Source organism: Melanerpes formicivorus, unplaced genomic scaffold, assembly GCF_026170545.1.
Source record: "Melanerpes formicivorus ecotype bairdi unplaced genomic scaffold, bMelFor1.0.p_v2 SCAF_18, whole genome shotgun sequence".
Taxonomy (NCBI): Eukaryota; Metazoa; Chordata; class Aves; order Piciformes; family Picidae; genus Melanerpes; species Melanerpes formicivorus.
In genome coordinates this window covers 5,405,636-5,420,405 of record NW_027142370.1, presented here as the reverse complement: position 1 = coordinate 5,420,405, position 14,770 = coordinate 5,405,636, and the positions used below count along the sequence as shown (strand labels likewise).

Here is a 14,770-nt window from a genome sequence, read left to right as displayed (position 1 = left end):
GCCCAATTCTCTGAAGATGAACAGAAGATGGATCTTTAAAGGCCTCTGAGGAGTAAATCACAGCACAAGGGAGACTAAGAAGCTAACAGGAAAAGGAAATCCACTCTCCCCGATTTTGGAGCAGAGAAGTCAAACATGTGCTCACATTGGGGAAGCATGAAGAAATAAAACAAGGGGTCAGAACTTCTGCTTATTCTCTTCTTTCTTTCAGCCCACTCCCCATGAAGCGCTGATCTCCTGGAAGGAAACGCTCAGAGACAAAGCAAGATGCTTTTAGCCATCTTGAATGCATTCCCATCCACCCCCGACACAAAGGGAGGCTTGAGAAGCAGCTCAGTTCATGATGTCCTCACCCATCCAGCAAGGCAGTCTTCAAGCAGCTCTTGAGCTTTTGCACTCAGGTGGTACTTAGGAACAAAAGGGCAGGAGTTGCTCCATCATCTGAGCCAGGGCAGCAGAAGGTCTGAAGGGGAAAAGCCTATCTACAATCCCTTTGTTCTCCCTCCTGCCTCAAGAATGCAATCCTGTCAAACAACGTGGCCAGTGCAGTGAGGTGGGGGAGCCCACGAGGCCTTGGCATATGCTGCAGCCAAGCCACAGGCAGCATTGCAGCAGGGTTAAGCTCTGTGCCTAGACAGCCAGCACAAAACTTCCCTTTCAAATCCCATTTTTCCACTGCCTTCAAGCCTGCCTTCCAAGCATGCCTGCATCAGAGGGAGCTTTGGATATCTCCCTCCTGCAAACCACCAACAAATCCCGAGGATGCTGCCAGCAGATGTTGCTCACATTACTCTCAGAAGCTGCTGAGGAGCTTCTGCAGGACCAAGGACAGGGAGGAATGCACACCACCCACCACAGCCTTGTGCCGAGCGCACAGGTTCAGAGAACAAAGGGAAACTGTAAATCTCAGCTCTCCCTTCTGTCCCTCAGCCTCCTTCCCCAAGGGATTCAGCCGACCTCAGGATGAAAGCTCACCATAATACCCTCAGGCACCTCCAATTCCCTGCTGGGCACTCTGGTCTCATTCACTCCTCATCATCACACCAGAAAACACACACTGAAGAATAAGGATAGTAACTTTAAGGGGTTCCAAGGAACTTGCTGCTGAGTCCAGGCAGAATTCCCTATTCCCACCTTCAAACCACCTTCAACATAAAAAAAAGGAAGCTGCAATGCTTCAACTGTTGTCATTTGAGAGATACATTTTTGAGCCTGTATGTCAAGATCAGGATAAAGTTCTGTACAAGCTCTGAGAAGGCAGAATCCCACACACAACAGCTGCAGGAGAGGAGACTACGAGCCAAATCCTGTTAATCCTAATTTACATGGGAAGTTACAGCTCTTCCTAGCATAACCCAGCTTGCTCATCCTCAGATGCTCCTGCTGGAAGACACAAAGCACCTATTACAAACCATCAGTACCACTAAAGCCCTTCAGAAAACTCTTCCTCAGTCCTAGTGGATTGAGTGACCTTGAGAATCCCAAGCAGATCTAGAGCTGGCAGTTTCCTATCTGAAGGAAAATAGGGGAAAAAAATGACCCCTTTGCTTTCCTCTCCCAACTCAAGGTGGTTAAGGATGATTTCACAGGCAGCCTTGTGCAGCACAAGACCACCAATCACACACAAGTCCAGCCGGCAAAACATTTGCTGGCCCTATGAAAGCCTTGTTATTTATCACCCTGCCCTCAGTGGGTTTATCTGTCTAAACCAACCCCCCCTGGATGCTGCTCAGATTGAGGACTTAGAAACTCAAACCATTAAAAAAATCATATTAAAAAAAGGCTTCTTGGTAACCCAGACCTCTTTGATGATGCACATGTGCTTGTCTGAAGCACAGACACTTGAGCAGCTCAAATCCCCACTGTTCTGGCCGACTGCTGCTTTGAGATGGCTCAGGAATTTCCCGTTCCTGATCACCTTCAGTCTCGGTGGCTTATGACGGATGCTTTATGCTCCATCTGGTTTTCATTCCACACAGACCCTTACAGCAGTCATCTTAATTTCTGGAAATACATGGAGAAAGTATATATATGCCCATATCCTACTTGAAAGGGCACCTCAGCTCCTAAGGCAAGGACTTCACATCTGAGCTGTAGCAGCTCTTGAGTTCCACTCGGCTCAGCTCCGCACCCTCCACCCTCCAGAAGTCGTAGAACAAAGCACTGACACTTCTCAACAAGTATTTCATTTAATACCAAACCCTTTTTCTGGTGCATGTGTGATGCTGGATTCTCACCACAACAATATTTCATCATCTGGAGCAGATATATTCAAGGTAGTCAAGCCCTGCACCTCGTTTAGGCCAAGCCTGATGTACATCAGTTCATCTTGTGGAGCTGACTACAGCTGGCAGCCCCAGGCCTGAGAGGCAGCATGCAAAGGTTAATTTTGATGCATGCAAAGCCAAAACAGACCCTGAAATGAATTTCCAAATCTGCTGACACCCACATTTGGCTGCAAGAGCATTGTATGATTCTTTGGTGTCCAGGACACTTACAGCCACAGCAAACACCACTCTGTCTCAAGATGCAGAAGGGTGCTTCTGCAGCATGTCCATTCTGCTGTGCTTCAGCAGCCCTTGAAAATGAAAAGTCAGACTTTGACAGCCCTACAAAGCAACAGCCACAGATATGAAGCATCCTGAATGCACTCCTCCAAACCCAGTGCCAATGATGCACATGCCAGTAAGTATTTTCTGTCTTATCAGACTCCTTGTTGCTACTCAAAACAATTTCTTGTCCTCCTTCCACCCCAAAATACTCTCAGATCCCCAGACAATATAGCATTACTTCCACTTCACACTGAGCCCCTGCAAACAGTTTCATCCCAGCAGTTACAAAGCTCCAGCACTCCAGGACTGTGTCGAGACAGCATCCCTTCCCATCCCATCTCACTCTTTCCAGCAGAGTGGCTGTCACTAAGAGCAGAATGCATGGTGCTTGAGGAAGCATTCCTGGTCAGCACAGCTGCATCTGTGTGGGAAGCAGCTACTTGGCAACCCCTCCAGACACATGGCATCTCCTTCAGCCAAGCAGCCAACACTCAATTGCTGTGCTCCTCTGCTGGGGGTGACCATCCTTGTTGAAATGCAGGGAAGAACACACATCCATGCCTTGCCCACTTGCTCCCAAGCTGAAGCTGCTGTGGAAGGTAGTTTTGTGCTGGAACACTTGTCTCCAACATCTCATTGTGGTACAGCAACTCCAAGGCCCTCAGCAGAAGGGCAGAGGGGAAGGCTGGCACACTGTGGCTTGAGATAAGGAAGATTTAACAGCAGGAAAATCCCTGATGAGGCTCTGAAATTCTCCATATCCCCACTCTACATCTTGATCTTATGCAAACCCTCTGGGCTTGATACCAGAATACATTCACCAACTCCTCAGCAAACCAGAAGAACCTTAACCCATTTTGACGTTGGGCTGAGGCTCTGAGATCATGGTTTGCCCTGAAGCCTTTCCCCAGCCTTTCAGATGTCTGCTTCCTGAGATTCTTAAAGTGAAAAGGAAGAAAGCAACTCCTCAACCCAAACAGTTCTTTAATTAAGGGGAAACCGGCAGGCTCCAGGTCCGCAGTGTGCCACACCGCCTGGTCACGGACTGTTGCCACAGCATTCTTGCAAAGAAGCTCCAAGAGCCATTCCAGGTATCAGAGAACACATTCACCACAGGCTGTAAACAGGAGATGGCATCACAGAAACCCCAAGGCAGGCCAAGGCTTTCGCAAACATTGGCCAACGTACCGTCAGTGAAGTCCAACACGTAGACTGGAAACCTTCGTGCAATGTCATCAGAAATCCCCTTGCCAACATTGAGGAACTCATGCAGCTGAAGAAAGGAAGGAAGTGCTGTGTCAGTTTAAAGGCTCATGTATTGTTAAAGAGATTAACCTCCTTATTCAGCCCTGAGAGGGGCAGAACTTTGAATAGGGCATTCAAATCGCGGTTTATAATGATCATAAAAACAAACTCTTGGCACTTCCATTTCTACCTCCCATGTGCTGTAAAAGAAACCTCCCAGACAGCCCTGTTTTCCTCCTTCCCTTTCCTCCCCCCCATTCAGATGGGCATCCCTGCTTTGCAGGTGAGAGCCCTGCTGAAAGCACCCTGGCCAGCAGCTTGGGTATGCTGAGGTTAAACAGCAGCTCAGAGATTTCCCATCCCTGCAGCCACCTTCCCTTAGGTACCAGCACAGAGAAACTCTTCCCCCAAATCCACATAAAGCTTCCAAAAGAGGATCCCCACCACATGCTCCCTACCTCAGCATTACATTGGGAAAGACCTTAGAGCTACATTTCAATATCTGAGGGGGATCTGCAGAAAGGCTGGGGAGGGACTGTGGCCACAGGATGAGATGAAATGGTTTGGAACCGGAACAGGGGAGATTTAGGCTGGACAGCAGGAGGAAGCTCTTTACTGTGAGAGTAGTGAAATACTGGAACAGGCTGCCCAGGAATGTGGTTGAAGCCCCATCCCTGGAGACATTCAGGATCAGACTTGACACAGCCCTGAGCAGCCTGATCTAGCTGGAGGTGCCCCTGCTGACTGCAGGTGGGGTTGGACAAGATGACCTTTGAGGGTCCCCTTCCAACCTGATGCAATCTGTGCTGTGCTAAGGGAACTAAGGCTCTCTACACCTCAAACTGCACCTAGAGGCAACAAGCTGAATCACTTCAGATGACCAAGCCCTAACTCCTGCCCATTAAAAGACAGCAAGAGTGTTGTGAAATGGTTCCAAAAACCCCCAAGGTTTCCCTTTTCTACCTGACTTAGGGCAAAATGCAGTATGAATGTTTCTATGGTCTGATGCTCACCACAGGCAACAAGGAGCTTCTCAGAGAAAGTGTGACAGCTGCTGTTGACTTACAGCCTCCCAATTCTCACAACTACATCCTTCAGAAAGCACATGGAAAGCCTCAGAATAGGCAACACTTGCAAATGAAGCACCTGTCAGACTTTTTCTCCTGTTGTCCTCAATTCAGAGCACACCTACTCCTCTGAAAAATCAAATTCACCTTTACAGAGTGCTAATTACCCCAGCCATCACAGCTGAGAGTTTGGAGGCTTGCTGCAGAGCTAGACACAGACAACTTATAACATCTGCAGGAGAAACAAAACCACAGATCCAGAATTTATACCAAGAAATCATCTTGAATCAGCATGGACATCTTCCTCTGGCTGCTTTATGTGGAAACAGATGAAAACAACCACTTTAGAAAGGACTTGACACTACAGTGCTGGTTTAACTGACAGCACCTAATAACTGCCTCTTCTCATGGGACTCACCTGCTCTGCAGCAGGTGGAAGATGAGAGCCCTAAGTGAAGCAAGACAGAAAATCCTCTTTTCCAGAAGGAAGTGCAGTGGCCATGGCAAACACTAGGGCTTGGGGTGCAAAAGGGTGTCTCAGAGGACTGACTCCTTTATTGGTGGCTGACATCTCATACTCATAGAATCACAGAATCCTTTAGCTTGCAAGAGATTTCCAAGATCATCAAGTCCAGCCACTAACCCAGCACTGCCAGGCCACCACTAAACCAAGGCCCTCAGCACCACATCTACACAGCTTTGAAACCCCTCCAGGGATGGGGACTCCACAACTGCCCTGAGCAGCCAGAGCCAGACCTTGACAACCCATTTGGTGGAGAAATCTTTCCTCATGTCCCCTCTGAACCTCCCCTGGTGCCATCTGAAGCCCCTTTCAGCTACTTGAGGCAACTCTGTTGAATTTTGCCAGCACACCTGTACTGCTTTAGAACAGTTTCGTCTCTCCAATCTGAACAATCATGGATGGGAAGACAGCAGACTCCAGCCTAACATCTGCTTTTGAAGCATTTCCGACAAAGCAATGAGTTGAACCATGTTTGGAGGCATTTCTGGACATCAAAGCCATATGCACTTGAAAAGCAATCTAGTTTTCCCACCCCTAAAGACATTCCTGAAGGCAGGAGTCAGCCAGAGAATCACAATAGCTAAATGACTAATGTGTTTACTCCTCTGGCTGCGCTGAATGCAGGGAAAGTGATGCTCAGGGTATCTCATCTTCCGGGGAAAGGAGCCACAGGCTTGCTGCTGGCCTGGGGCAGGGAGGGAAGAGGCACTCATGTGCAATACCTGCTCATAGGCAGTGGTGAGTGAGCAGAAGAGAAAAGCTCTGATTAACTCTCTTGTCCCACAAGGCACACTGAGGCAGACTGGAGAGAAGCAGCAGCCAGTGGGTTGTTTCAGCCCCTCGATTCACTCATCTGTTTCTTGTGCTGGTGCATGTCCAGCCTGGAACAGGCCATGGGGATTCATTGAACAGTTTGGCTTGGAAAGGACCTTGACGATCATCTAGTTCCAACCCCCCTGCTATGGGCAGGGACAGCTTCCAGGCCTCATCCAGCCTGGCTTTGAACACCTCCAGGGAGATGGTGGATGCCACCTCCCTGGGCAACGTGTCCCAGCATCTCGCCACTCTCACTGGAAAGAATCTCTGCCTAATCTCCACTCCAAATCTGCCTTCCTCAAGCCTCAGTTCTCTCCAAGTACTTTGCCATAAGCTACCAAGTCAGAGGCTACACTGACTTACACAGGGGAACAAAATACCTGCTCCAGCAACACAACCCTTGCTCAGTCCTCCCCTGAAGTACTGGGGGCCACAGGACTAGGTTACAGACCTAGGACACTCTCTCCTCCTCTCTGCTGAGGCTGAGCTGACAAAGCCCAACCCTCTCCACAAATCCCCCTAGGCAAAGGGACATAAAATCACAGCCAGAAAACATCTCAACTGGTTGGGACTCCTCCACAAACAAAATGACAATTAGATGCCTCAGTAAACAAGAGGACTTCAGGCTGACTTAATCTCTCTGTAGCCTTGCCTAAGTAATCCTCCCAGACAAACTGAAGCAAACTGCTGCAGGCACAGCACGGTCTGCAACTGTCATGTGTCATGTCCCCTGCAGCATTTCAGCACAGGTAACAAAGAGCACTTGCAAAAAACCCACAATTTGAGGCTCATTTCTCTCCCATCATGCCACCACCACGGGAAGAAGGAAGCAGATTTTGATGACAGCAAAAGACATGACCCTCCTGGCCCCTTGTGAGGGCTCCCTTACAATAACATAGTGGCTCTGGATTTGGGTATTTATTTCACTGGGGGTGGTCCACAGGTTGAAATTACATCCCTGGTCTCATATTAAACACTTCCCTTCTACAAGGCTGTCATACAGGGCAGGCAGAGGGGGGAGGAGATGCTGCTGGAGATGGCTTTCATGGAAGTGAGCAATGCAGGCTATAATCTACTTTACCCAAATTACATGACTGCAGCTGCTCCTAACACACCACTCTAAACAGCCTAGGTTTGAAGAGGGCTTCAGAACTTGTTCTGAGAACTTCAGAGCAGGTATGGGGGCTAGGCAAGTTCAAAGCACTAGCTACAAGCAAGGGGATTCTGCAGGAAAAACATGAGCTGTGCTCATTTCCAGATGTGCAGATCAAACCCCCTGAAGTCTAGTCCAGGAATAAAAAGTGCTAAGTTAAGCAGCTCCTGCACTGTAGGCAGCCCAGAGCTTTCAGGCTATCTGTAATGCAGGGACAGGAGCAGCAAGCTGGAGATGACAGAGGCTGTTTTTCAGGTGTGCTGTCTGGGTGAAGAATGAATTTCTGAACGGAAGAGCAAAGGGATGACCAATACACAGGAAATTCCAGAACAGAAAGCTGAGTTACAGCATTTCCCTAGCACTCACAGAAGTACAAAGCGAGTCAGGTTTTGCAGAGCTGCAGATCAAACAGCAAGAAGTCAGGCCAAACCCTGACAGGCAGCTTTTGGCCATGCAGGGATGGCCAAGAAGCCTTTTGGCTGCAGGACAGACAGGCAGCAGCTTCTTTTGGAGGCTTCTGATATTAAGGATTAAGTGCCTCAGACTGACAATGCACAGCAATCCATTCATCCCACCCTTGACTAAGCATCTGAAATCAAAGTCCATTGCAACCCCTTACTGCTCTGCATCCCTTCAGCACCTGCTCCTTTTAAGTGTCTCTTTTCTTTAGAGGTACAGCAGGAGCTGGGGAAGGTAGACATCCACAGAGCAGCTGTCTGTAGAAGCCTCAGTGCTGAGAGCCTGCTGGAGAGCAGCAGCATAAGTGCTTCACCTCACACGGGAAGTTGGACTACACAAGACTTGATAGGGTGCTTGGTTTAGCTGACTAGGTGGTGTTGGATGATGGGTTGGATGTGATGACCTTGAAGGTCTCTTCCAACCTGGTTTATTCTATTCTATTCCAGAAAGGGGGCCTACAAGAATCTGCAGGGGGCTACAAGAAAGCTGGGGAGGGACTTTGTAGGGTGTCAGAGAGTGATAGGGGGTGGGGGGGAATGGGAAAAAAAACAAACTAGAAATGGGTAGATTCAGATTGGATGTTAGGAAGAAGTTCTTCACCATGAGGGTGGTGAGACACTGGAACAGGTTGCCCAGGGAAGTGATAGAAGCCTCATCCCTGGAGCTTTTCAAAGCCAGTCTGGATGTGGCTCAGAGCTGCCTGATGTAGTATGAGGTGTCCCTGCCTGTGACAGGGGGGCTGGAACTACATGATCCTTGAGGTCCCTTCCAACCCTAACCATTCTACGATCCACTCCAATTCCTACCATTTTGTGTCACCCTTACCCCCAGATTTCTGCATTTCTGCATCTGGACACCACCAAAGCGGAGGCCTGGCCGGCGCTGCCCAGCCTTACCTTGAGTGGCTTCGGGCCGTGCGGCTTGTGCCCATCGCTCATCCCCGAGGGTCTCTGATTCACCACCGTCAACAAGTGGCGTTGGTGGACCAAGGCTTCCTTGAACTCCTCTTCAGTTTTGGTTTCTAGAAGTTTCTGCCGAAAGGTTATGTCTGAAAACATCGTGGCAAAGGTCCTGCCCACCTCTGTGGCAGTTTTGGTACTTTTCTGCGTGGAAAACAAGCAAACAAACAACCAGCATTGTATAACTGCTGTCTTTCACTTCTGAAAGGCAAAAGTCATTGACCTGCATCATTAGGCAGCATCTGAAGAACAGGCTGCCTGCTTCCAGGACCCCAGAGACACCCAGCGGAGAAGGGCACAGGGGGAAGCTGTTGCAGATAAGTAACAGCAACCAGAGCAGGATGCTGTGAAGCCATCACTACATGTGTCCTGACCACAAACTGATCAGTGCAACCTGATCAGCTTCCCAGGACTAGATCCAAAGCTGAATCACCTTGAGCACACCTTCTATCCTTGGTCTCCCTTCAAGGTTAAACAGACTCATTGCTATCCTACAGCACCTCAGCACTACTGCAAGTGGTGTGGAAAGAGACTGTAGTCAAGGTTCCTGCAGGTAGAAGTGTCCTGATGTCTTTTCTGGAAGACTGAGATTACTGTGCACGTTTGCTTCAGGGGCTTCCTCTTTTCTGGGCATTAAAACTCAACGTGGTTGGCCCCTCTAGGGCAATTCTGGCAGCACCAATGGAGATTTGGGGCTCTCAGCTGAAGTAACTACTGGCACAGAGGAAAGCTTAGGAAGAAGGTGCTGAGCACATGCACACAAGCAGCACTCTAACCTCACTACGTGCTTGGAAGGGACATGCAAACATCAAAAAGGAACAAGTGCTGATTTGCAGGTCCTAACATTTCTGTGAGCCACAAGCCTGACCTCTGAGGGTCCAGCTTCAACAGTACCCAAGCCTGCTTTCCTATTGCTCCTTTTGCATCTTGGAAATTAGCTACAAAGGGAACAGTAAAGGACACTGAGCTGCCCAGCCCTGCACAAACCCACCACAAACTCTGATCTGCTCAACTGCTGGTACTCCTTGGGCCAGGGCAGGCAAGATACTTGCCAAAGCAAAGTTATGCAGAACCAAGAGCTCCTTTTGATGCAAAGTTTTAACCCAGTTGCTTTAGCTACACTCAACGATCATGTGACAACTGTTAGAGACACCCAAACAACCACCCTCCTTTGGAGAGCCTCCAAGCTCCTTGCGTTACTGTGAAAAGTAGTAGTGAGCATATGTGATTGATCTGAATTAATTTTCATGATTCATAACAAAGCAGATGAACAATTTCTTCAACAACACAACCAAACAATTCCGTGTTGCTTGACACAGAGGCACGGACACGTGGGTGGCAGTGCGCTAGTCCCAGAGTCATCACTAACTCTATGCTTGCAACATCAACCCACACTGCCCTGCCTCCACCTCCCCTCCATCACAGGGAATGTCCTTTCAGACACTTGCCGGGACAGGTTCAATTTCAGCTTCTAGGGAGAAGTCTGGATGGGCCACCTGTTCAAGGTAGAGATGTCCCTGCTCACTGCAGGGGGGGTTGGACAAGGTGATCTTCAGTGGTCCCTTCCAACCCCATGCATTCTGTGATTCTGTGCAAGTGAAGATCACTTGCTGTGGGAGTTGCCTTTACAGTTTGTAAGCTTGGTCCTTCCAGACTGAGCCAGCCTGGATTTACTGTCAGAGGGGAGGCTTCTCTTTCTGCCTCGAAGCAGCACAGGTCCTTCGGCTGGGCACTGCTTGGGGTTACCTGAAGCTGCTCAGTGCTGCTCCGTTTCTTGGCTTTCCCAGAGAGAGGTGACCATTTTAAAGGAAAGGATTTTCAGGAGAAATCCAAGCTTTTCCCATCCTCCATATTGGAGAAGGCCAAAGCTGTGGATTCCTCAGCACAACAGATGCCCATTTTCTGGGCTTTTTTCCCCACCCCCTCCCCAGGCAAAGCTCATTTCATCTGTTACTGTCAGCAGGTTAATTATTTTAACTGCTGTACCAGAAATGCGCACTTGGAGCTGGCTAGACAAAGCCATTTAAAATAAAAAGCATGCTGGCAACTGCAGCTCTGCTTGGCCTCCACTCCCTTTCCTCAATTTGCTGCTGTCCACTGGAAGTGCAGAGGCTGAAGAGAGCAGCGGATGCAGAGCCATTCGCCCAGCGCTCTGCAGCCGCTGGCCAGAGGGCAGCCAATGGCCACACAAGGAGGGGGAGATCAGTGCAGCCCTGCACGGCCTCCCCTGCTTGCCTGCTGCTTTTCATAAGGCACACCAACATGTTTTCAGCCTGCTGGGTTTGAGTCCTATGCCAGAAGCACTGAACTGCTCAGTTGGGAAAGATCTGCCAGGAATCCTGGGAAATAAGGAAACACCAGGATTTCCATTTAAACAAGGGTGGTGGTGGAGGAGACAGAGCAGACTAGAAGGTCCCAAGGTCACCCAGATAGCATTGAAGAGGAGGAAATTGAATCAGGATATGGTCTGTTCCAAAGAAGGTCCCCAACCTCTCCAGCACCTCCCTGAAGCACAGACCCAGTAGCCACAAGGTGTAAATAGTCAATTTAAGTGTGAAAAGGTCTTGAGCTTTGAACTGTCCAGCCATTAGCTAGAAGAACATGCCATGCTGACCCAGCCAGTGCTTTCTAGGAAGGCAGGATGGGGATCCCCAATTGACCTTGATGCCCCCCCATGATAGTGCAGTTAATGTGTGCTGCCATGCAATTTGTTGGCCTTGTCTAACCAAAGAATCTGGAAGTACACTTGAGTGAGCTTGACCCTAGCAGCTCTGAGTGCCAGAGGCTACAGGAACGTCTCAGAGGGCCTCAGGACAGTCTGACCTTAAGTGCACCCCAGCTCCCACAGAGTCTCACCCCATACTGCAATAAGGCTCCAAACAACATCTTCCTCTTGGTTACGTCAGTTCACCTACAACTGCTGCAACCACATCTGACTTTCAAGACCCATCTGAATGCATTCCTGTGCAACCTGTGCTAGATTCTATGGTCCTGATGTGGCAAGGGGGTTGGACTCGATGACCTTCAGAGGTCCCTTCCAACCTCTAACATCCTGTGATCCTGTGAATATTCATTGTTACCACTGTAATAACTAATCTATGGCATAACTGTCAGGCTCACCAAGGGAGTTGGCTGGGAAGCAACCCAGACCATGGCAGTGGGGTATCAGCCACAAACTTGCAAGCAACCTCCACAAGCATGGCTTTAAGCAGGAGCAGCATTCCTCACCTCAAAGGCTAGCAGCTAAACTGGTGAAGCTGGGGGGCAGTGCTGCAGCTCTAGCAACAAGTCCACAAGGACTATGGAGACACTCAATCTGCTGTGCTTGCCTCCCAGTCAGGCTGGAGGCTGTGATGAGGACACAGCTGACTAATCTACCCCTCACAGACCATTAGCATAAACCACCTCACAACTGCTGAGATGATCTGGGGCCTTTTCGCTTCTCCTCGTGTTAAAAACAACCATAACGTCATCATTCACCCTTGAAGGAGACCCAGGACAAAGCAATCTTGGGAGAACCCTCTGAAGCACCACCAGAGCAAGCGAGGGTGCAACACTCACCATTTTAGGAGGAGCCAGGACTAGTATCACAAATCTCACTTCACAGGAGTTTTCACCCCAGTTCTGAGGCCTCTCCAGGCGGCTGATGCAAACGTGACGTCGCTGAAGGGACTTTATAGTGCAACTGTCAGGGAAGATGGCATCGTTACACAGGGCACCCTCTCTCTGGTGCACAAGGTTTACAAACACACATTCAACTGAGAAACACAAAACTCTGCTGGCTGCTTGCATCAGGCTCACTTCTGTAGTCTGAAAGGGTGAGTTTAGGTTACTGTTAGCCCGCTTCTGCTCTCTCTCCTGTAGAATGTGGACCTTTCCTGGCTTTATGGGAGATAATGGTCAGGACTGCAAGGTATAGTCTGCCTGTTCCCTCATCTGCTTTTCAACAGCCAAGAAGTTAAAAGACAGAATGCAGCATGCCTAGTACAGAAATACCTACAACCCAGCCTCTCATTACAAACACACCACCTCCATCACTGGAGAGGAGTTCACGCTCCAGTTCATTTCACCTGACCTCCCAAAGCGCGTTTGGAAACACGAGGGCCAGATGCCAAAGTAACACATTTCCACTTCTTTGGCCTCAGGCAGATTTCTCTGTTTGAATGGGTTTCCCTATCTGCTCTCTGCTGTTATTTTCCCCCCTTTCTAGCACAGAAACCAAGCTGACCTCCTCACTCCAGATCTACAGAGGCAGTAGCAGGCAGGATTGCTGCTCTGAGGGAAACCCTTGGCTGCAATCCAGCCAGCCCTGCTGGGCATGTGATGGCTGTTTTGACTCCCCCAACAGACTAGCAACAAATTGTTTGAAATAAACACAAGGATCATCTTTGGAAGCTATCAAAGACCAGGTCTGGGTCCACCTCAGGATGCTTAAACAGAGCTGTGATCTGAGTAACCATCATTTTTCCTGCTGAGAAACTAAGAAAGCAGCAAATTGGCTTGGTGCAGTGGCAGGAGGAGGTTAACAGGCTCTCTTCTTCCCATTAAAGCCACCTTCTACTTCCCAGCTCTTCAGAAAAGCACTGGTGAAAAATCTACACCAAGTTTGCCAATGACAGAATGAAAGAGGTCTGGAAATGTCTTTTCCTACTTCAGAGTGATTTTCTTTCTCCCCCCCGCCCCTCTTTTTATATCTGGTTCAAAGTCACTTTGACTGCTCGTTCCCTTTTAGTCATCTGGCAACTAGTTCATCTACTGATAGGCTTCATCTCCTTTAACTTCTCTTCCCACATTCTAACCCATTTCTTTCCTTTCCACATGCACTGTCACACCCTGAAGATTGTTGCAGCAACGGCTCCAGAGGAACTCTGGCTGGAGATGTACTAGGCAAGAGCTCATGAGATTCTTCTATTAAGTTCTTAATAGCTTGCATACCAAAAAAAAACCCCATAAAATATCACACCACCAAGTATTCTCTCACTGAGTTTGACTTCCTTGATCACAGATTGGAAGCAGCCTACTTAGACAAATTAATCTGACAAAAGGCACTTGTCTGAGAGCAATCAAACAGCTTAATTAAAACGATATAGGTCATGAGGAAGATGACAGTATTGCATTTATTTCCCACTCCACTCCACCCCAGCCCCTTGGCATTTTTCTACTCTAATCAGCTTGGGAAGAGAGAAAGATCAAGGCAGGTTCTAAGGTTAGGGATAAATCTCTTCTAAAGTAATTGCAAGTAGAATGCAAGCAATCTTCTCAGCTAAAGCCGTAGTTTTGGATCTGCAGCAAACCTTAGCCTTCCCTCCCAAGGGGTCAGACACCACTGCTTTTCCACAGGCAAAGCAAAGCCCTCAATGGCAACCTTGTTATGGGTGGGCAACATCCAAGTCTCCTTGTGTTACAGTTCAACAAGCCAGAGGGGAAGACACGAACTCTGGGCTTCAGACTAACAGAATAGCCTTCAAGCAATCCACCACCTTCACTTCTCAAACCTTCATCCACCTGAACTGGTAAGCAACAGCGAATGCTTAGTGCAAAACTGATCCTTCTTTCATCCTTTTCATACCTCAGATACTTCCCTCAGTAGTCAGAGTGCTCTGAAAAGAAAGCTGTCTGGGCATTCTGAACAGTGCTTTGACTCCAGAGATGGACAGAAGCAGCTATCAGGTACTCTCCCCCCAGACATCATCTCTTTCTTGTCATGTCTACCAGAGGAAGAAATTGTTCCTAATGCCCAACCTAAACCTCTCCTGGGGCAACTTGAAGCCATTTCCTCTTGTCCTATCGCTTCTTACTTGGGAGAAGAAACCAATCTTTGCTTCACTCCAACCTCCTTTCAGGTAACTGCAGAGTGAGGTCTCCCCTGAGCCTCCTTTTCACCAAGCTGACCACCACCAGTTCCCTCAACTGCCTCTCATAGGAGTTGTGCTCTAGATCCTTCACCAGCTTTGTTGCCCTTCTTTGATGTACTTTAGCAGCTCAGTGTCATTCTT

The 14,770-nt window shown here is 48.8% G+C and overlaps 1 protein-coding gene across 5 annotated transcripts in view; it reads right to left on the bottom strand.

The window, feature by feature from the left end:
* The window catches only part of SLC4A11 (solute carrier family 4 member 11), a 132,101-nt gene that overhangs the window by 27,427 nt on the left and 89,904 nt on the right, over positions 1–14,770 (bottom strand). For all 5 annotated transcript variants that reach the window (XM_068149438.1, XM_068149441.1, XM_068149439.1 and 2 more), the window contains exons 7-9: positions 12,336–12,459; positions 8,712–8,918; positions 3,741–3,825 (exon numbers count right to left, since the gene is read on the bottom strand). In XM_068149438.1, coding sequence (XP_068005539.1) covers positions 3,741–3,825; positions 8,712–8,918; positions 12,336–12,459 — 416 coding nt within the window. The remainder of the gene's footprint in view (positions 1–3,740; positions 3,826–8,711; positions 8,919–12,335; positions 12,460–14,770) is intronic.